Below are 22,798 nucleotides of genomic sequence, written 5' to 3'. Positions count from 1 at the left end.
CATGACTAAAGAGTTACGTAATGTGATGACATCAAAATAACAATCACCTATGTAGAACAACAAACCGCATTATGGTTTCAGTCTGCCATATGCAGTGAACACATCTTTCAGCTTTTCTCATCAAAACTGTATATATTTGTACTGGTTACCCTGTTACTCTGTGTCTGGAGCATGTAAAATAATGCAGCCTTGCCCAGGAGATTCTTCTGCTGTGAGGCAGAATTCTCAAACAGCAAAGTTTAAAACAGTCACATTCCTGAGTTCCCAAACTCTGCCCAAACCTTATTATTTAAAACCTCAGTATCAATTCATAAAAAGAACATCTGATTTATGTAAAAATTCACCCAGCTCAAAGCTTTAATTCTGATCACCTTAAGAAAAGGATCAAAATTTTCCTGAGAAATTTAGCCTCCAAAATTAGAGGAAGAAACCTGGTTATAAAAAAATGAATGTGTTTTTTTGGTTGTTTAATTTAGGATTCGGTGTTTTTTCAAATTACATCATTTGTGATACAGCTAAAAATCCCTGCTTTTAGAAATAGGTGTCTGAAGCAAAACAGTGAATACAGTTTGCCAAAGCAAGAAGAAAACTAGTTTTTACAAATGTTATAGGGAAAGCACTCTTGACTGCACAGAAATGCATTTTTTATGCTAATTTGCTTTAAACTGATGTTAATAAAATGTTAATAACCCAGACTTTTTGTTTTATTTTTGTCTCGACAGTAATAATTTGCCAAGCACAATATAGGTTTTGGTCTCCTGCACAGAAATTACATTCCTACTTTTATTTTTTTGCAAGCCACTTCTCCATTCTGATTTACATTTTGGTCATGGAAGCATAGAGTAACTAGCTACATTACCTATAGCTGTCCAGCTCTTTCGTTCATTGACAGCACACACTGATACAACATGAATATTTAAGCTGCACATACTAATTTTGCTCTGAGTAAAAAAAAAAATTCAGTTATGCACATTCTAAAATATTCTGCCATACACAGATGTATAAAATACAGCATCAGAAGTCATAGTATAATTCCTGAAATCCAATATTTTTTGTAATAAATTGTACTATTGTTCCAAGGGGAATTTTATGCAGACAAAAACCTTAAGCATTTTACAACAAAACACTTTTCGTATATGTTAACACACACAGACTCTGATTGAAGAGAGTCCGCAAATGAATCCAAGTTTCCTCAAGTTGCTTTGACAACCTGGATACTTCTTCCAAAAGGTTTGGCTCTGATGAGAGAATCTGAAGATGCAACTGAAAATGAAGACAAGTAATTAGTGAAAAATATACAGGTAACAAAAAATTTAGAAGATCAATTTCCTCATTCAGTTCCAATACTTTATTTTCATTAATGTTCCAAGTAAGGGAAGGACTCTTTGCCTTCAATTAATTCCTTCTATTTAATGCTGACTCTCTTTTGCTAGTCTTTTACAAGCCATTTTACTCCAATACTCTATGTATTAGATGAGATAAGCAGCAAAATGTTAATACGTTAATAAGCAAAATAAGTTACTGCTTTAACAGATCTGCTGCTGCACCTATCCTAGTCAATCACATAGCCTATTTCCAACCCACATCATAAATTCCTCTTCAGGCTAGAAAGTCTAAGCAGATACCCTGAGGCTGATCTGGTTTTTACGTCGTATCATTTTATCTATTATTGTAATCATATAAAAATAATAAAAATTATTATATTTATGAAATGTTACTTAATATTTAATTCCTATGTGTTGCATAAAGCAAGAAGAATGATGCCAGCATGCTTTATACTGATCCAGGGAGATGATGTCTCCCTAGGTAATAAACAGGAACCTTAGTGAAGCACAAAGAAAAGAAACCTCTCAGTCTTGTAGAGAGGCAATATGTTATTAGCACTTAATGGACAAAATAGTTATTTTCCTGGCTACAATTTAAATCTAGAAGTCTTGCTAAGTTCAGAGCTGTTTCACTTGGAACCCACAGCAAAAGACAATGGTGTTCATGTGTCACAACATGAGTTTATATTATTTGACTGTACTTCAGATCCCAAGTACATTTCTGAGGCAAACTACCTAGCTGTCCACTAATCTACCCTGCAAGACAGATTTTGTATGAAACTAAACAAAAAAATGAATTCTAGCATTTAATATTGCAACTATTATAGCCAGTCCAAGGGACGAGACTCACAAAACCCAAACTAATAATAAACAGACATGATAAAAAAGCCACTGTGAATGAGTATCAAGACTTCAACGTGAAATGTACTCCTATTCAGCTGCAGTACTTGTTCTTGTGGAAGCTGCCCCACATGGTCTATTTAACCCCCCCAGAAAAGGAAAAGAGCAAGTTGTATTTGTCCAGCATTACATTCTCTTTAAAACCAATCCGTACTTAATACTGCTATTAAGAAATACTCAGTTAAATACACAGTATTACATGTACCTGAATGTTTATAACAATGTTTTCCTAGTAAACTGTAATTAATTGCTTTCCCACAGCTTCCTAAATCAGAGTATCCTGATAAGGTAAGCATTTATGCATCAGAAGGGCTTCAATCTTTTGCAGAACCACTTTCCCTCTAAGAGTAACTGCTACTGTATTTTATTCCAATAACTTTCTAATTTCCATGCTCCTCGGAATAATTTCACTGCTTCTGTGGTGCTTAAGCAATAACAGAAGAAAGACGGCTCACTGACATGGAAAGTAAGTCAGGTGTGTGGTATCTAGTGATAAATCCAACAAAATGCCTATTTTACTACCCCCAATGTTATAACATTGCATTGTTTTCTTACTTAAGGCATAGCCCACAGTCACTTATAAATTAGCAGCTATTAAGAAGTTAGGTATGCTACAAACAAAAACCAATTCTAAGTAACAAATATTAGAACAAAACTGGTCTGGTCCATTTCACACCTTTTGGTTTTTTTTCCAAGTTTCTCTGGACTGTGACCAGGTAAGCTGTCAAATTATCCAATACATTCATTTAGCAGTTTTAAAACTACCCCCAGCAAAAATCACATAAGATAATTCTTACAAGGAGGCAATTTACATTCTTTACTGGACAGACATCATTTTAAACAGGACTAACACAAAATTTTGTAAGAAAATTGTTACCTTTAAAAATAGTGCGAGGTATGCCTGAGCAAGTTCAAAGTTGTACTTCTTGTTCAGCATCATCCCAATCATTCTCAAAAAGCTTAGCATCACCTCCATTGAGCCACCACCTTCAGGGGCCAAACACCTTAGCTCTATCTCAATATTAGATGGTCCCAAGCTTTTCAGTAAGTTAAGTGGAGCTGTATCTGTGTTAAAACATTAGGAATATATCACCAGTAACACCTACAGGAAAGAACCTTACAAATGCTACAAATCCTTCATCTGGACAGGTTTATTCCAAAATTCTTAAGCAGTAAGTTTCAAGTTTCTACTGTTGCCTTTTTTGTTTTGCACAAAATGCTATCCAGCCTTCGATTTAATGTCTTATCACATACTACAGAGAAACACATCTCTAATAAAAGTTTCATTGTATTTTTAAGTTTACCTTGAAAAATATAAGTAACACCTTCGTATTTATATAACATCCCTTCCTCCCCCATTTCCATCTTCTAAGCTGTAAAAGAATTCTCATTAACCACATAACTTGCCATTTTACCTCTCTTGGCAAAAGAGATGGGACTTCAGGTTGTTACTGAAAATATATCCTAAAAGATATACTGTCTATGGTGGGGTCAGGTCAGTCTTTTCCCTGATAGAAAGGTATGCAATTTAGAAACTCTTTCCTCTTCAAAATGTTCTTCCTCAGGATTTCTACAATCCTACCTGAACTTTGAGAATTCCATCTATTTTCTTTAAAAATGCAGAGATAAAAATATAAATGCTTGTAAACACAGCTGTTAGTAAACACATTTTTTTAAATGTCTTCTAATTAATATTTCTTTTGCTAAGAAGCTGCTAGTAAGAGCAACTTTTTATACTCTTACATCATGGTAACTAATGATATTAGGCATTGGCTAATATTCCTTAGGTGGTATAAATCTGTTTCCATCTGTATTTGATTCCTATGAAAATCATTATCTATTTTTAAATGTAATTGTGATATTAACAGTACTAAACAGATGTATTAATTAACTGTTGTGCTGTGACACTGAAAAACTAAACATGGAACATACCATCAAGTTGGGACACATACAATACAGAAAAGGTGCCCAGCTTAATCTGTGTTCCACAGTCCTGATCTGAGGTACAAAAAAACCCTGTCTCCATCCCAATGGCAAACCAGGATAGCTTCTAGTATATCACTGCTTACTTGCACAGCCTAGTCACCATCAGAAGAGATGCTTGTAAACTAGCAAGCACAGAGCCATGTTATTCACCAGCAGCTTCTTCAGCCAGGATCAACAAAGGCTGGAATTATATTACAGCACGGACTTCGGAGCACACTCTCCTTACAGCAGAGGTGGCCTGACGAAGGCGCACTGCACCACTACTGCAATGCACTTGCACCCTGGAACAGCCAGCCTCTAGGTGCTTGGATAGGTTTTTAACTATTCACCCGATGTTTCACTTTTCTCCATGCAGCTCTGAAGCAGCTTAAAAGAATACTACCAATTGAAGTACTAAAACCACAGTGTAACACCACACCTTATTTGTGATAATGACATTCAGCATATAAAAATGCTTTAAATACAGCTGAGTAAGCTGGTTATCTCAGAAGAGTTTAAGGGGTCTAAAAATTCCCAGCAGAACTGCCTTGTGCACAAGCTACCTGTCCTGGGTTCAGCTGTAACAGTTATTTTCCTCCTTCTTAGTAGCTGGTGCAGTGCTGTGTTTCCACTTTAGTCTGAGAACAGTGCTGATAACACACCAATGGTTTAGTTCTTGCTGAAGAGCATTTACACTGATCAAGAACTTTTCAGTCTCTCATGGTCTGCCAGTGATGGGGGCCACAAGAAGCCAAGAGGGAGCAGAGACAGGATGCGTGACCCAAACTAGCCAAAGAAGTATCCCGTATCACAGCACATCATGCACAGTATATGAACTAGGGGGAGTCACCCAGAAGGGCAGATTGCTGCTTCGGTCAGGCTGTGTATTGGTCAGCTTGTGGCGAAAAATTGTATAGCGCATCACTGGTGTTTATTGGTGTTTCTTCCTTTCCCTTTTTGGTTTTGCATTCGCTCCCCCCGTTATTTCCCTTACCATTATTATTACTGGTGGTAGTATGAGTGGCTTTGTATTATACCTCAGTTACTGGACCATTCTTATCTCAACCTGTGGGATTTACATTCTTTGGATTCTTCTCCCCATCCCTCTGGGAGTTAGGGAGGAAAAAGAGGGGAGTGAGGGAGGAAAAAGAGGGGAGTGAGGGAGCAAGTGGCTACATGGTTCTGAGTTACTGGCTGGGCTTAAACCATGACGCTACTGGTGACTGCCCATTTAAGTTTCCAAGCCAGCTATATTAGCAATCATTTCCAAAAAAGCTCAATTTCAGCAATTCTGCAGCAGCACCAATTGAAACAGGGAAAACAGCATGAAAATTCCACAGTCAATTTACATGACAATTTCAAAGTTAACTGAATGTTAAAAGAAATCCAAGAGCTTATTTTTATAGTAATTATTTCTTAAGATTTGAATTATAAAGCAATCAAAGTTTTAAGTTTTTAGAATGTTTAGTGAAGTAGCCCATGGAAACAGAACTCGGCAGGCAAATTACGTTTTTCATGTCCCAGTTACTATCTCTCATCAGATCACTCCCTTCCTTTCTTACGATACAAATAATACATAGCACCTTTTCTGGGCAAGATCATCACAATGCAAGTCTATCAATCTTAGAAACGCTACCTTCTTTCTCTATATGGGTTTCAGCCAGAACTGGGCTCCATTCTGCAGGCAAGTCAGACTATCAACAGATCTTTGATACACATTGGCTATCTACATATTAGCTATATACACAATAGGTCATGTTCTTTGTCTTTGCTACTATACTACTATGCGTACTTTTTTTCTCACACGTTACACTTCTGGCATTAGAAAGCAAATGTGTATCAAAATACTATTAGAATCTACATTTTTAGTGAAATATCTTGTTAACTTACATTCATTAGTTCTCAGGGCTTCTTCAAGATGAATGAAAAAATCAGATTTCTGTGCCAGTACTCCAAGGCTTACTACCTTTGACTAGAACATGAAAGTACAAGAGTGCACGTGAACATGCAAAACATATTTTTACATCTCAATTATTTTCCCCCAACAGAAGAAAACACTTTAAGAAATAAACCATTATCTAAATGTGTTAAAACTGGTACTTTGAAGTCTTTATTAAGATCTTACTTAGCATTAAAAAACATAAATGTTTTCTTTTAAAATACACTAGATAAGCACTATTATATTAATAGATTCTTGTTTTTACCTGTGTATTATTTTCTTCCATTGGAGTAACGTAATGGGGTATAAGACCAGAAACCGTTGGGATGAAGAAAGGAGCTGACTTGGGAACTTTTGGTGGCTCTCTTGGTTTATTTTTTTTCTGTTAAGCAGGTATTTGAATTAAAATCATCACCACATTAAGAACATGTAGAATTTTTTTTTAATTAAGAGATTTTTAAAATATTATGAAAAATGTAAGGACTAACTGAAAAATAAATATATAAGTAAAACATTTTACCACTAAATAAGAAGCTATCATTTAAGAAAAGAAAAAAAAAAAGCCCCTCTCCCAAATCCCAGAAATTGTGAAAAGCACTATATAGTCTTCTACTGCAAAATCTTGAAAAATACCTTAAAAGTAGGATCAAATTTTGTGACTAGGTAAATGCAGCTCATAGAACATGGGCAAGTATATCTGGCTGTATACTACTATTTTTTGCATATTTCCTCTTTTCCCAGTTATGTGAATGCCCAACAGTTACTTAGAGGCATAACCTAGCACAGCTGTGCAGGCACTTCTATTGACATGTAAATATCTGCTTTCAGACAGCTATTTGGCATGTTGCAGAAAGAGTAATGGCAAAAATTATGAATGCTGCCTTCTCAAGTTTTCTTGAGAATCCAAGAGAATGCTTAACTGTCTGTTTTGTATTACAGGAGAAACAGCCCTTAACTTACCTCCTTCCTCAAAAATACAGTCCAAATACTACAGATCTGTACTGGCATGCCTAATACCATTACCTTGATAATATCAAGACTAAGGAGATTTTTCCACCTTGATTCTGGTAATGAGGAAAGGGTCACCAGCTGCAATCCCAGTTGCTCAGGTGAGGCATATTCAATCATTTCATCACATGTTTCTTCATCTCCTGCCACATCCACATCTATCAAGAACAGATACCTTTTATGAACATACATAATTCACATTTACTTTTAAAAATCAAAACATGCCTCTTTCTTCTGCAGTTTTTTAAAAACACATGCATAACCGCCGTGTGTATGGGTGCTAGCATAACAAAGAGCTGAAAAGCTACAGAAACAATATTAACCCTATGAAATATTAAATTTAAACTGCAAACAATTATAGCTAAAATGCAGAATTGGTTAAATACTTTGAAGACTAACAAGATTTGTTTGCTTTGGCTGAAATTATGTAAAAACAGAAGTGGATTATTTTTAAAATCTCGCACAGTGTTTTAAAATACATACAAAACAATTTAAGTTCTAAGTTAAAAATCTGTAAAATCTTTGCATTTAAATACACACAATATTCACAACCTGTTAATAGGTATGACTGAAGTGGCACATAAAAATGAAGATCTCAACACTGAAGTACAACAGACACTAAAAGATGTGCAGTCTGTCATTAGGTTTTCTCTAGACTTCCTACGTGGTCTTGACCAAACACCTCTACTTTCCCTTCCTTTTTGCTAAATATTACACGGTTGAAACCACGAATGTGGCAGAAAAGCCTAACACAGCAAAGAAATGCAAACCATTAAAAGCTCCTGAGCATGTTAACAGGAACTGCACATTTGCTGAAGGTAGAAAATGAATTAAAACATTCAGCCAGGATCAGGTTATAGGATTAAAACATTCTACATTTTGGAATGAAATCCTGTCTTCCTAATTTAAGTACCTAAAATAAGTATGTGATTAACATCACAGCCATCACCAAGTATGTCCTCTGCTCTTTAGGGCAGTCAATACTCAAGGTGTGTTCTTCCTCCAGATGGACATCTACATGTATAGACACTGCTAAATGTGGACAGACAAGAGTTCTACCTAGAGGCCCTCAAAACTGCTACAAGCCCACAGCTGTTTCTATTAAACATATTTAAAAAGCATTTTAGACCTTTCTTTCACTGGGACTATCTAGCACAGCTATATGACAGCTGAACCCATTTCTCTTGCCAACAAAGGCAACACACAGCAGTGAAATTAATATGGCTTACAAGCAGACAAAAAAGCTGGAATTAAGTGGACAAACAATCCCCTTTACACCCCCAAACAGTAATGTTAATTTCAAACTAGCCTTTAAGATGTCAAAATGGAAGGTATTTACACAAGTCAGATTAAAGAAAGCCACTAAATGGCACAGATGTTTTTAATATCTACAAAATCTCCTTGAAGAGATGGAGATCATCACAATGTAGTTTTTTATGTCTGAATACAGAAATATTACTAGATTTTAGTAAACAATTTAGCATACGAGTTAAATATGCCAAAAACGGTAGAAGAAGCAACAGCCACACTTCAGAGGAACAGTGAGTCTTCACTGAGGAAGCAAACCATCTTCTATCTGAAATATAGTACCAAATTGAAAATTAAATACTCTTTCATGTGAAGATTACCTTCAATGGGGCAGGCAGTTGGGCGTGCCACCATAGAAGGTACATAATCTGCCGAAAGGGGCCGTAAAGAGACAAGTGAATACAGAGAACGATTTGACCTGAAAAGTAAGACAGGCATTTTAAAAACAATCTTCAAATGAATGGGAACAAATATTTTAGACATAATTTTTACTGCACTATGGCAATTCACCAGGTTCTATTCAAGATTAGTTTTCCTCATCTACCAGACAAACAATAAATGAAGCACAGTAATATACATCACCTGAAAGTCTGAAACACAGAAGTTATGCTGAAGTATTATTGTGAAGAACATTTAATAAATGTGGAACTATGGAGTATTACTACTTCAATTATTGCCACATGCTGCATTTACTTGAAGTTGCAAAACTAACGATCTAAAAAGCTTTGTAGTTAATGTGTACAATATAATACACAAATGCTGCTTTCACAGAATTTCAAAATAGTACTTTTTTTTGGAACACACACAGAGTCATTCTGGCAAATTATTTTTTCAGTCAATATGAACAAGTGCTATGTAAAAAGAACAAAGTACTTAAGCACAGAAAGGTCTAACAATTGAACACCCCTGAGACAAAACCACAAGCAACAAATGTAGCTTGAAATACCTATCTATCAAAAGCAAAAAATAAGAAAAAAAATTTCACTTAAAAGAGGTGTTACTTCAGTTCTGGGCCTAACAAGTCATCTGCTTTGAAGACAGGTCAGGAGGAAATAGAACAGAAACACAATTCAGATCTGAGGTAATTTATCGTTAAACATAAATAATTGCAACTTACAAGTCCTACTCAGAAGTCTCACAGAACATTGTATACCAGGACAAGAAGAAAAGCCCCTCAGAAAGTAACACTATATGAGCATTGATGTTTCCAATAGAATAAAAAAATAAAACCGTAACAGTAGAGTCAAAGAAAAACTTTAGGAATGGCATAACAAGAATTCTTTAGAATACTAAAGAAACATTTAGGAAAAGACAATTTAATTATCAGAATATCTTTATAAATAATACATATTATTCATTAATAATAATAAATAAATAAATACATGTCTTTATAACTGCAAGAGACTTCAAGATTTACGAATCACAACACCACAAAACACCTGTCTTAATTAGAACGAGAAAAGACAAAAGCCCAGAGATGATACTTTGTAGAACAATTCCCTATTTGTGATACAGGTGATTAAAAGAATTCTTTTGCATCTGACATCTGAAATTCTGGGTAGAACCAGATATATTACATACCACAAATAAATTCCAAGGTCATCCACATGTGCTGAAGCTAGAAAATCTCCCGTAGGAGACATAGTAAGGCTCACAGCTGCGGAGTCTACCAAAAAGCAATCTATGAGGCTAAGGAGAGAAAACACAACAAGGAAATTCTCAGCAAGATGAGCTTATTTATCTACGCATATCTGAATTACAGCACAGATTTGAGTGAATGCAAGCAGGATATTGGAAGTATGTATACAAATTAGCATATTATAAGTACTGGAATGCCTCAGTACTGAAATACTAAGCTTAGCAAACGAACGGCACGGTGCAACAAAATCACTCACCTCATAAGATTCTCTAAATCAGCTAAAGCTGGTACACTTATGCTACGTCCTTAGACATCCACATTCCGTGGAGAATATGATGAACCATGTGTCCACATTCAACTCCCTATGCCTAATATTAACATTTATAGGCCAGAAATGTCACACTTCAAATCAGCCTCATGATGCTCTGACCTCATCTTTCAATACTTTGCCTTGAATTGTCAATTCCCTCTCTCAAGATACTTGATACACACTTCGTTAAAAATAGGACTTAATCTTTCTAAAGTAAAGAATGCATTGAGATTATCATATCTTCAGCATAATAAATCATTCCTTTCATTATTGCAGAAAGATGAAAAAAAGCCCCCACCAAAAAAATCCCCCCCAAAAACAGCAAACCAAAACAACGGTCATCACTGGCAAAGGCTCCAACCGCACCACCAAAGTCTTAGAAGGCAGATGCAGGGACTGTGAGAATGAAGACCCTGGGCCCACTGTACGACAGGATCTCGCTCAAGACCATCTTAAAAATCTGAACATACACAAGTCCATGGGACCTGATGAAATCCATCCACAGGTCCTGAAGGAGCTGGCAAATGAAGTTGCTAAGCCACTGTCCATCATATTTGAAAAATCCTGGCAGTCAGGTGAAGTTCCCAAAGACTGGAAAAAGGGAAATATAACCCCCATTTGCAAGAAGGGGAAAATGGAAGACCTGGGGAATTGCAGACCAGTCAGTCTCACCTCTGTGCCTGGCAAAATCTTGGAGCAGATTCTCCTGAAAGGCATGCTAAGGCAGATGAAAAACAAGGTGGTTGGTGACAGCCAGCATGGCTTCACTAAGGGGAAATCCTGCCTGACTGATTTGGTGGCTTTCTATGATGGGGCTACAAAACTGATGGACAACGGTAGAGCAGCTGATGTCATCTACCTGGACTTGTGCAAAGCGTTTGACACTGTCCCGCATGACATCCTTGTCTCTAAATTGGAGAGATATCAATTTGATGGACGGACCACTCGGTGGATAAAGAACTGGCTGGCTGGCTGCACACAAAGAGTTGTGGTCAATGGCTCGATATCCAGCTGGAGACCAGTAACAAGTGGTGTCACTCAGGGATCGGTGTTGGGACTGGTCTTGTTCAACATCTTCGTCGCTGACATGGACAGTGGGATTGAGTGCGACCCCAGCAAGTTTGCCGATGACGCCAAGCTGTGTGGTTCAGTTGATACACTGGAGGGAAGGGATGGGATCCAGAGAGACCCCGACACACTTGTGAGGTGGGCTGATACCAACCTTATGAAGTTCAACCATGACAAGTGCAAGGTTCTATACCTGGGTAGAAGCAATCCCAGGCACAGCTACAGATTGGGCAAAGAACTGATTCAGAGGAGCCCTGCGGAGAAGGACTTGGGGGCACTGGTCGATGAGAAAATGAACATGAGCCGGCAGTGTGCACTCACAGCCCAGAAAGCCAACTGTATCCTGGGCTGCATCAAAAAGAGCATGACCAGCAAGTCGAAGGAGGTGATCCTGCCCCTCTACTCTGCTCTTGTGAGACCTCACCTGGAGTATTGTGTGCAGTTCTGGTGTCCTCAACATAAAAAGGACATGGAACTGTTGGAACAAGTCCAGAGGAGGGCCACGAGGATGATCAGGGGACTGGAGCACCTCTCGTATGAAGACAGGCTGAGGAAGTTGGGGCTGTTCAGCCTGGAGAAGAGAAGGCTGCATGGAGACCTCATAGCAGCCTTCCAGTCCCTGAAGGGGGCCTATAGGGATGCTGGGGAGGGACTCTTCATTAGGAATTGTAGTGACAGGACAAGGGGTAATGGGTTAAAACTTAAACAGGGGAAGTTTAGATTGGATATAAGGAGGACATTCTTTCCTGTTAGGGTGGTGAGGCACTGGAATAGGTTGCCCAGGGAGGCTGTGAGTGCTCCATCCCTGGCAGCGTTCAAGGCCCGGCTGGATGAAGCCTTGGGTGAGATGGTTTAGTGTGAGGTGTCCCTGCCCATGGGAGGGGGCTGGAACTAGATGATCTTGACGTCCTTTCCAACCCTAACTATTCTATGATTCTTAAAAAAAAAAAAACCCACAAAAAAAAAACACAAAAAAACCCCAAAACAACAAAAAAACCCACCATACACACACACGCACTCCCCTAAACCAACAACAACAACAAAAAAAACCACACAAGAGAACACCCCACACATAAAAAGAAAGTTAAAATATCGAGCACTATGTGACTATTTTAACAATAAACTATTTCAGAGTTCTGTCTGATGCCTTAAGTCTTGAATCAGAATCACAGAATGCTTAGGGTTGGAAGGGACCTTAAAGATCATCTGGTCCAACCCCCAGCCACAGGCAGGGACACATTCCACTAGACCAGGTTGCTCAAAGCCCTATCAAAGATATTGTCTTCTTTATTGTAAACACCAGCTATTATCCATAGAGGTTAGTGATTTCAAACATAACATTTAAAATACCATTTAAGTTCTTATGGTGTCCTAATATGCCTATTATTAATTTCATGTTATTGTCTCTGGTGTAAGATTGACAAACCACTTAGAAATCAGAAAAAGGGCTTGTTTTTAATTTAGAAGTAAAAGCAAGTTCATGAATGTGAAAATATGGGAAGTCTCACCCATATTTTATTAACAAATGTGTTAATATATGTTCTGTAGGGAATTTCTCAGTGTGAAAATATGCAAATGCCGCTGTTTTTAAAAGCACAAAGTGAACCTGATTTACACTGACAGAAAACAGAGCCTTCCACAAAATAACAGGCAAATCACTGGGGCATTACTGACCTATTCCTTTCTTATTTATTAAATAAATCTGAGAACTGTTTGGGGATTGTATTGATCCTGTTTTAAAATGACAGGTGACCTCCAAATCAGTTGACACACCAGTGTTTCTTAGCGGAGCAGAATGATGCACACCTTAGTAGACTTCCACTCAAACCTGGGTTTATGGCACTGTTTTTCCTTTGTTGGGGTATAAATTTCAGTTACTTCAAACTGTAAGAAGCAATTGAGTTTGACAACTATTTAACTGAGAAACAAAAAGAACAAACGGAGAGCTTGAATACTTTGTTCTGTTTTACAGACCAAAATGAAAAGCCAAGTAGGAAGTAACAAAAGCAGCTAGTTTTCTACCACCCAGCTCTGTTCACTAACCACAGAAAAAATATTCATGTAACAAAGCAGTTTAAAACGTAAAAATCTTGTGGGCATGTATTTTTTAGGTACTTGAGCACTCCCGTGATGATCTGAGAAACCATATTAAAAATAAAAGCCTTTTTTTTTTTTCCCCTGAAAGGGATATTTTATTCTGAGTGCATGCTATTAAGACACACATTACACGTAAAACCTAATCAGCTAAAAGTCACATTATTCATCACTTCCAATATAAAATATACAAACACTAAAACCCTAAATGCCAGAACATGTGTCAGTTACAATGACAGCTTTTGCATGCAGCACACAATGGCTAAAAAAATTTACTATACTTACTTACTGTACTTTCAAATCCATCCTCTTACCACAATCTTTACCAGTAACTGAGAAATACTGCTCAATAAAACAACTGTAAGGAACAACTGAAAAACTAAGCTACACAAAATTAAATTTTTCTACCTACTGAATTTAAATGATGATTAAAATTACAGATAGGGTGGAGAGGAAAGGTCAATCCAGTATAGGAAAAAGACATGCTCATAAATTTTTATGCAAAGAGTACAGTTAATTGCTACATAAATGCCTAGTGGCTGAAAGTATTCACCTTTACGCTTCCTGTTTAATTGCAAAAGTGAGACAATGGGAAGTATAAAATTGCTAAGCTCGTGATATCAACATGTTTCTTATACTATTCTGTCACAAGTACTCCATCCAAACTATAAACAGTCAGCTTGTAGCCTTGATTTCTTAATTTGCCTATTCAAGCTGCAGTGCAGAAAGAAAAATCTGCATAATGCCAGTTCCTCCTTGTAACTTTCTCTGCACAAATTGTTTCCTAATTCTCAAAAAGCCCTACATAAAAAACATGCACAACGAATACTTAAAATAAGGACAGTTAATCACCATTCCCAAATAAAAACATATGATCAATAAGTAAATGGTACGGCGTCTACTACAGTCAGTTGGTATTTTTCACAATGTAGGACTTAAGTCATGTAAAAACATGTTTTCCAGCCTTCTGTAAGGACAATATCATAGCTTCATAGCTGAGTCTTTAGAATGCACAGTTTATAATTTGGTTCTTGTATTTATATGCAAATATACCAGAGTAGAAGTAAACCAAGCATCTGGCTTTTTATTAAAAGTGACTCTTCCTTTTCAATACACTGTGCTGAAAAAAACCTTTTCTTTACATTTGGGAAGAACAATTAAACATAATTCCTTTCAAAAGTGAAGTTTGTCTTGTATCTTGGCTTGACCACAATTTCTGGCAGTTCTGAGAGACAAATCATTTACTTATGTGTTACATCATTTACTTATGTGTTACATGCAAATAAGAACTACTGTTAAAGCAACATATGAATGGATTCTTACTGCAAAATGTTGTGTTATCAAAGAAATGAGAGAGACAAGTAACATCTCTGAAGTTTGATAGTTAATGTTGCAATTTTTGTAGTTAATTTCGTAGTTAATAATTTTGGAAGGGAAAGAAGTCAGAAAGATGAAGTCGTAACAGAGTGATCATTTCCTTCCCATTTGTACTAGAAAGAAGACAGCTACTGTCCATCTTGCCCCATTTTAGACTAGTATCATTCATCATGTGAGAATTAAGTCACTTGTGTAGATTCAACACATTTTTTATAGTAAAATGAAAACTTACAGTATACAAAATTAGTTACCAAAATGAATCAACAACAGTAATCAATCCAAATGAAATCATTCAGTTCCAGATATGAACAGAACTGCACAGTGCGTAGCACTACTTGAAATTATTAAAAGTCTATTTGTTGTGCTGCTAAAAGAATGCACTGGCAGAACTCAAAGTTGCTCTTTGGCCTGTTTTTTTCTAGGCTTCTGAACTTCTTGTATCTACTTGAGTACTTGGCCAAATTTCTTTGTGGGAGAACACTGCTCACAGTGATCACAAAAGTATTTTTGTCACTTGCAAGCATGCACAAATTAAAAAAATACTACTGAAGCAAAGCTTTATTGTGTGGCTAGAATTAATGTAATTGAGAACAGGCTTCAATTTACAAAATTAACTGCAGTACTGCATCCACATTTGAGGCCTGCAGCACAAGACAGACGTGAAGTTCTAACAGGTCCAGGAAAACGGTAAGATGACTGGAACATGTTTCCTATGAGGAAAGGCTGAGAAAGTTGGCATTGTCTACCCTGGAGAACAGAAGGCTCCAGGAAGACCTTCTTGTGGCCTTTCAATACTTAATGGGGGCTTACAGGAAAGTCCGAGGGAGACTTTTTAACAGGCCTTTTCCTGAGAGGACAAGAGGCAATGGTTTTGAACTGAGAGGTAGGTTTAGATTGAATATAAGGAAGAAATGTTACAATGAGGGTGGTGAGACATTAGAACAGGTCACCCAGAGAAACTGTGAATGGCCCATTGCTGAAGTATTCAAGTTCAGGTTGCATGTGGTTTTGAGCAACCTGGTATCATGAACCTGTCCACAGGAGAGTGGGGTAGGACCAGATCTTTGAAGGCTGCTTCTAACTGAAACCATTCTATAATTCTACAAATAGTTCAGTATATCACAAAGCTATCCACCTTAAACAATCTCTTGCCATTTAGATTACAGCACTACTTACAAGGGAAAAATTCAGGACACTTTTATTCTGTACATCGAGAAAAAGGCACATATTGCTAGCGTAAGACAGAACTAATATACTGGGTACTGAGTTTTACACCATGTACAACTTTGAGTATCACATAGTTTAGGTTGGTGACCATCAAGTCAGAAGGCTTTTTGCCACTAACCATACCAAAAGGTGACAAGAATACATTTCTATTATATGTTTTTAAACTGACTCACCATCCAGAGGGAAGGTCCCAAGTCTTAATGGAACAGTCCATTGATGATGTTATTAGCCAACGACCATCAGGACTGAAAGTCTAAAATAAACCAGACAGTTTAGTGGCAAAAGTGGCATGTCAGACCCTTACAAGAGGTCCTGTTTTGCACAGTTCAATATCAGACTGCTCCCTAACACCAGTACAACATCACCTGGCCATAAAAGAAAACTGACACCAGCTTCCTAAAAGCAAGAAAAAGACAAAAATGGAAGCTATTTCGGAACAGTTTTAAATGTATGACACAGAATACACCTGGCTGTTAATAAAAGCACTTTGGTCCATGCTTTTATGTTAATGATGAAAACCACTGAGCATAAAACCGAAGAAATCAAGTAAGTAGGTACTTACTAGCACTTAGAATTAAATCAGAAGCTAAGAAGTATTTCAGTGAACACTTACTTTACAAGATGCAAAATGAGGAATTATCAGTGTAATCTTAGATCTGTTTACACTTTTATTTACCTGGCTCATCATTTCCATATTTTTAGTTAAGAGCCTTGCACAATTTTGCTCCACAGTGTTGTTTTCATTATTCCTAATGCTTTCTTTTGTTAAAACCAAAATCAGCTTGTTGTAAAGTTACAGTAAAATCTGAAAACACACTAAAAATACATGGCCATTTGAACCCTATACATTTTGACTTGAAAACTACCATAGCCAAAACTGCTGCAGAGATGAATACAAGTTTATTATTCACAGCTGAACATAATACTCAGTGACTTAACATATGCAGAGAAACCCACCATCTGTAAAATTAATGAGGTATCTGTATACGTTGCAGAAAATGAGTTAACAATTACCATGTCATTAATCCTTCCATGGTGTCCTGAGAATGTCCTGACAATCTTCCTGGTTTCTATATCCAAAACACTGATACTGAAGTCATCAAAGGCAATTCCCAGAATACCACTGCGAAGAATCATCAGCACATATGATAGTGAATACTCATAGACAAAAATTAAAAGCAACATCTTAACATTGCTCAAAAAATCTTTTACCCTAGGATAGTATCAGATAAATACAATTACATTCCTTCTGTCTAATAAAATGGTTTGTAGTCGTTTTGTCAACTAGTAGTCAGCTGTACTTCAAAGCATCAGAATTTTAAACTTCATTAGAGTATTTGGTTGAAATCCTAGACTTGTATACTTACAGCAAAACCATATACACATGAAACAGCTTCAGTTTCTTACCTATCCCTGTGAAGAAGAATTCCACTTGGAATACACGGAAGATCAGCAGAGTAAACTAGATCTTTAGTTTTGAATTTCCAAAATTTAATTAATCCTTCACTACCAGCTGTGATTGTCAGCTGGTTTAATCCATCCACTGCTACACCCCTAATGGCTCCCTCATGTGCTGCAATCAAGGGAAAAGAAAGTTGTAGTTGCGAATTTTAGACACAGCATAGAAATCACCAGAATGACAAACACAATTATGTCTGTCTTGGCCTAACTACACTAAACGAGCAGTAAGCAGGTGATAAACAATTCTAAGGCCACCTGACAAGACTGAGTATTAGAACTTAGAACTTTATCAGTATAGAAACCAAATTGCTTTAAAGTAAGCACATAGAATTCAATACACAAGTTGCAAGTAACTGAAACTGAACATTAGCTTTTATTTCTGCCTTCAGTTTGGGGGGCTTTTTGTGAATGTGAGATTTGAGGGACTTTTTGAATCAGTTACCAAATGCATCCAAAGAGACCCAACCACTCCAGATAACATTTATAGCTTTAGTTCTGGCACAAAGTATTTTCAAACTGCAGTATAAAGATAAGGTATAGCTCCTCTGGTTTTGGATCAATTTTATTTTTTCATCTAGGCCTAGCGCTACTGGCCAGTAACTAAACTTCAAAAATTCATCCCGCTATCAAGCAACAATGACCACTTTCTGTTTGCTATGCTAGAGGTCTGTTAGAAACTCCGTAAGCTTTAACGGTTCATCAAGACTTTTTCTTGTTTCTATAATAAAACAATTCACAATGGCCGTAATACAAACTGCAAGCCTACAAAGCAACAGCAAACATATGTAAGAATACGTCACATGAAATATGCATACATGTAACCATTAAAATGAAAGTCTGAACACTATTACTTACAATAAGTCCTAAGTCTGCAGCCGGGTAATTGAAAATAATAGCTTATGTAAAGAACTGGACTTGCTTAAAATTTCAGTTTCACATGCATGTAAAGTATTCTTTAACTTTCAAGCAGGGAGCACAAAACAGATGGATAAATCTCAGAGAAAGAACCTTGTAACAAGAAGCCAAGTACTTGAAATGTGATTATTTCAAGAAGAGCTGAGGCCAAAGGATCTCATTAGACTGCTAACAATTTTGGTAACTGACAATTCTGTGTTAATTAGCTAATATCAGAGCTGCTAAAACTAGCACAGATCCTGTCCTTCAGAGCAGGTTTCAAATTATTTCTGATTACAGTGCAAGAAAGGACAGTGTAGGGTAATTAGAGACACTGAAAAGATTCTCACATTCACCTCAAAAGCTGAGATCTTAGACAAGAGAACATCAGGCTATCGCTGTAGTGTGGCAATTCTTACCTCTTTCTTCACCGTAATGCCCTCTGTGAATGCCAGACTGCATGTTATACACATCTACCTGTCCAGTTGACAGCCCAATTACAGCAAAGTTTCCACATGAGGTAATGTCAACCGCCTTTTGAGGGGGAAAAAAAAAAAAAAAGAACATCCATGAAAGCAATGCTTTAAATGTGTATCTAATTAGTAAAGCTGTGAGAAAGTATGTAACATATCAGGAATACAAGTGTAGTAAGTTTTTATTAGACTTCAAGGAAAACTGCACAAAACAAAACAGGTTACCCCTCAAAACAATTGAGAAAGGGGCTCTTAAAATCCACAGGTAGTCAACAAGTAACATATATGGCACTGTATGCTTATGCAGAAAAACGAAATACTGCCTTAGTGACATCCATCAGAAGTCGTATCTAATAATATCAAATAGTATCTTCAACAATCTGCATTCACAGAGCACATTTATCATCACTGGCGCATACTCAACTCTGTATGACTATGACAGATTAAAGGTAAACACCAACCACCTATCTGAATCAGAAAATAAAATCTGCAATTAATCTGCATGTTTGAAGAAAAAAAGGCATATGCAGCATTTTTATTAAGACCATATGCATTACGGAACAGCTGGTAGGACACAATGAGGTGGCAGAAAGCACTTTGCAAATCAACCAAAGCATGTCTAGGTTGTGCTTTCTCATTCTAAATATTACTTTTGTACAAATAGCTAACAAAATAGCATATACTGTAATGCTGAAGAAACGTTATCCTAAATAAACTTACTGTTGCATATATATCAATAGGTTTATGTTTGCTAAATTCTTCAGGCTTCAATTTATGAGCTCCCATGGAAGTTTTCTGATAGTTCCAAGTTGTACATGTTATATACCCTTGATGGCAGGCAACAATACCATCCCAGTCACTCTGATGTGCTACTTCTGCAACATAATATATATTCCTTTTAGAAACAATCATTATAAAGTCAAATAAGCTCTTCTGATATTTTTCATTGCCTTTAGGCAAAAATAGTTCATATTTACTGTTCTTCTTGGACAGTCAAAAGACTACCATTCAGAAAAACCACCAGGCAAACCATTGTGCATTTGCTAGTGTAACTAAAATGCTAACAAAACCACAAAAATTTTTACCTTAAAGTAGTAGAAGTAGAATTTAAGGTAGTTCTACTACCTTATATCAGGTAGATCGAATACGAAGTGCATATATATATATATATATATATATACACACACACACCCCACATATTTACAAAGTACATATAGTCTATATTACTGAAGTCTTCAAATATAAATACAGCATGTAGTCAAACAGCTATGCAAAACTGTAAATTCAAACCTTTCAACATATAAAAAAATCAACCATCCTCCAAAGACAAAATAATAGCTACACTTAGGACAAAACAGACTTCAAACCTGAACAGGAGGTCATTAATTTAAAGAATTCTGATGAAGCAAAGATAACTGCAATTCTGATTCAGAAAGCTAGGTTCATATTTGCATACTTAACTACAAATAAACAGAGTAATTTGTCTTTAAAAAGACAGAAATTTGACTTTGGAAAAAGACTCACATAAAGAAACTCAGGAATCAAAATCAACCACTCTAAGATATCCTCAATGGACAAAAATCTTCAACCTCCATTAACTGCTGGTTCTCCAGCCTGGCATAATATGTACACCAGAAGATCCTGTCTCCCATCCTGGAGATTTTCAAGCCAAGAGCCAGTTAAGACATTTGAAATAAAATGCCCTTTTCTAAAATAACAGACAAATTTCCAAAGTAAAATGTCATTTTAAACTGTTACTCAACAGCTCATGAGAGGCCACAGAATCTCAATCTCATCTTGATACAGCACAGGCTTTCAAAACAGTAGTTTCTTGAGGATTAAAAGACAAAATGAAGCCATGTTCAGCTCTGTACCGTATGTCACAGACTACTTACCTGAAGCAAAGACTGTAATTGGTGGAAGTGCCATTGTATCAAGCTTAAGACCTTTCTTTTTTGATTTCTTTTTGTTAATTGAACCTTAAAAAAAAAAAAAGTTACGTGTCTCAATCTCATGGCTAGATCTGAGAATAATGGTTTAAAAAGGACTGTTTACCAAATATGAAGTTCCTATTAAACTTATATAAATTTGGCTTACATTGATTCAGTATTGCTGTTACCTAGGTCTTGAAGAGTTAAGAATATTAATAAGATTTCCTGTCAAAATTTATGTGATGCTGAGCAACTGACTAGCCAATTATATTCACATATGTATTACTCAATCAATTTGTTCCAGAATCTTGTGCTGACATCTTCAGGCAGATGTTCCCCCCCTCACAGCTAAAACCGCAGTCATGAAGATGTGACTATATATTATATATAACACTGAGCCCCTTCAATAACTAAATATCATGGTTTAACCAAAGTCAGAAATTTCAGATTTATGGTCAAAGGATATATATATACAATCTATTAATATATATCTGTCTATTCAAATCTGAACATAAATAGAGATATCAATATATAGATATTTGAAAACAAAAATCTTAGTCTTTTGAGTTTTATTTTCTGAACTGTACAAGAAATTATGTCCCTCAAACACAGCATTGTGTGGAAGATGTGTTTTTTAAACTGAACTCTACATTATGTCAAAGGAACTAAAGAAACACAAATAAACTAATAACTTAGTCAACTGAGTAGGAGGGAAATGGGGTAAAAAGTTGTAATTGCACATGCTGAAATGTTAGCTACTGCTTTACATTTTTATTACAAAACTCATGCCCAATGTTTCCCACAGTGAAAGAATATACACTGTCAAGCTACAGAAATTACTTTTAAGTATAAACAAATCTGAGAGTACACTTTATATACATCAGGATGGACTGAGTTTGCAGAACAATTGAGGTGAACAGTCTTCACACAACAGAAAATGAAAATAAGGCCTACCTAATGTTTTAGCTCCTGGTTACACAAATATTTTTCAGGGTTTCTTTCACCAATATATCTACTTTCACTGAAATACTTACCGTGTCCTAAACTTTTATTGAACTTTTCATGCACTGTTGAAAAGGACTGCAATGTTCCATCTTGACCTGTCAAGATATCAGCAGATAGCAGTGATGGGCAAAACTCAACTGCTTACTCATAAGTCAACTGAGCAAGTAAAGTAGAATATCTGCACTCAGGAACCTCAAACACCACAATAAAGTATTTCCTGAAACTCCTGCTCAGAGTTAAAATACAAACATATTATAAACAGTGGAAGTAATGGAGTATATTTTCTTATGGTCTATATCCCATTCATACTATTTTGTCCTGCACATGATCAAAATTACACCTCTTTCATGGACACCATCTCCATGTATTTCTCTGATCCCTCTCTTTTCTCCACCACAGTATCTAGCTGTTCCCAGTTTTTTATGATCAAAACCTTCAAATATAGTTTTGTACTATAGTACTTCTGAAGCTTTCCCATGACCCCATACACTTCTTCACCAACTACAATATCCCATCCTTTACGTTTTGTCAAACAAACATATGCTGTGGCTGGTTAAGAACTCCAACTAGGTTAGTCAGTAAGCTAGCCCTAGCAAAAATGGTCAAAGCTGTGCTGTCCATCCTTCCTGTAAACCAGGACAATAATGGGACTTCTCTACCCAGAGAACAATGCTCACAGAACTAATAGGAATTTAATTTAATAAAGGGACAGAAGGCTCAAATTTGAAACTGGAAAACAGATGCACTTTGTGGGGCAAATGTGGACAAGGCAGAACCAGAAACTAAGAGAAAATAAAACTGCACGACACACATAAAATTAAATGCAGAGATGATTTATCAGAAGAATCACAAAACATTTTTTACCATGCCAAAC

At 36.5% G+C, this 22,798-nt stretch overlaps 1 protein-coding gene across 2 annotated transcripts in view; it reads right to left on the bottom strand.

Moving 5' to 3' along the window:
* Positions 1–450: 450 nt before the first annotated feature.
* Positions 451–22,798, bottom strand: part of WDR36 (WD repeat domain 36) — a 33,383-nt gene continuing 11,035 nt past the window's right edge. For both annotated transcript variants that reach the window (XM_065661829.1, XM_065661831.1), the window contains 14 exons: positions 21,954–22,019; positions 20,884–20,967; positions 19,709–19,863; positions 18,935–19,049; positions 17,568–17,733; positions 17,175–17,283; positions 16,334–16,413; positions 10,027–10,134; positions 8,766–8,863; positions 7,153–7,295; positions 6,395–6,511; positions 6,081–6,162; positions 3,103–3,290; positions 451–1,263 (listed from right to left, as the gene is read on the bottom strand). In XM_065661829.1, coding sequence (XP_065517901.1) covers positions 1,114–1,263; positions 3,103–3,290; positions 6,081–6,162; positions 6,395–6,511; positions 7,153–7,295; positions 8,766–8,863; positions 10,027–10,134; positions 16,334–16,413; positions 17,175–17,283; positions 17,568–17,733; positions 18,935–19,049; positions 19,709–19,863; positions 20,884–20,967; positions 21,954–22,019 — 1,661 coding nt within the window. In that variant the 3' untranslated portion in view covers positions 451–1,113. The remainder of the gene's footprint in view (positions 1,264–3,102; positions 3,291–6,080; positions 6,163–6,394; positions 6,512–7,152; positions 7,296–8,765; positions 8,864–10,026; positions 10,135–16,333; positions 16,414–17,174; positions 17,284–17,567; positions 17,734–18,934; positions 19,050–19,708; positions 19,864–20,883; positions 20,968–21,953; positions 22,020–22,798) is intronic.

The sequence above is a fragment of the Lathamus discolor genome, chromosome Z (assembly GCF_037157495.1).
Source record: "Lathamus discolor isolate bLatDis1 chromosome Z, bLatDis1.hap1, whole genome shotgun sequence".
NCBI classification, from domain to species: Eukaryota; Metazoa; Chordata; class Aves; order Psittaciformes; family Psittacidae; genus Lathamus; species Lathamus discolor.
The sequence above is the reverse complement of the archived record's forward strand: the minus strand, read 5'-3'. Positions and strand labels throughout refer to the sequence as shown.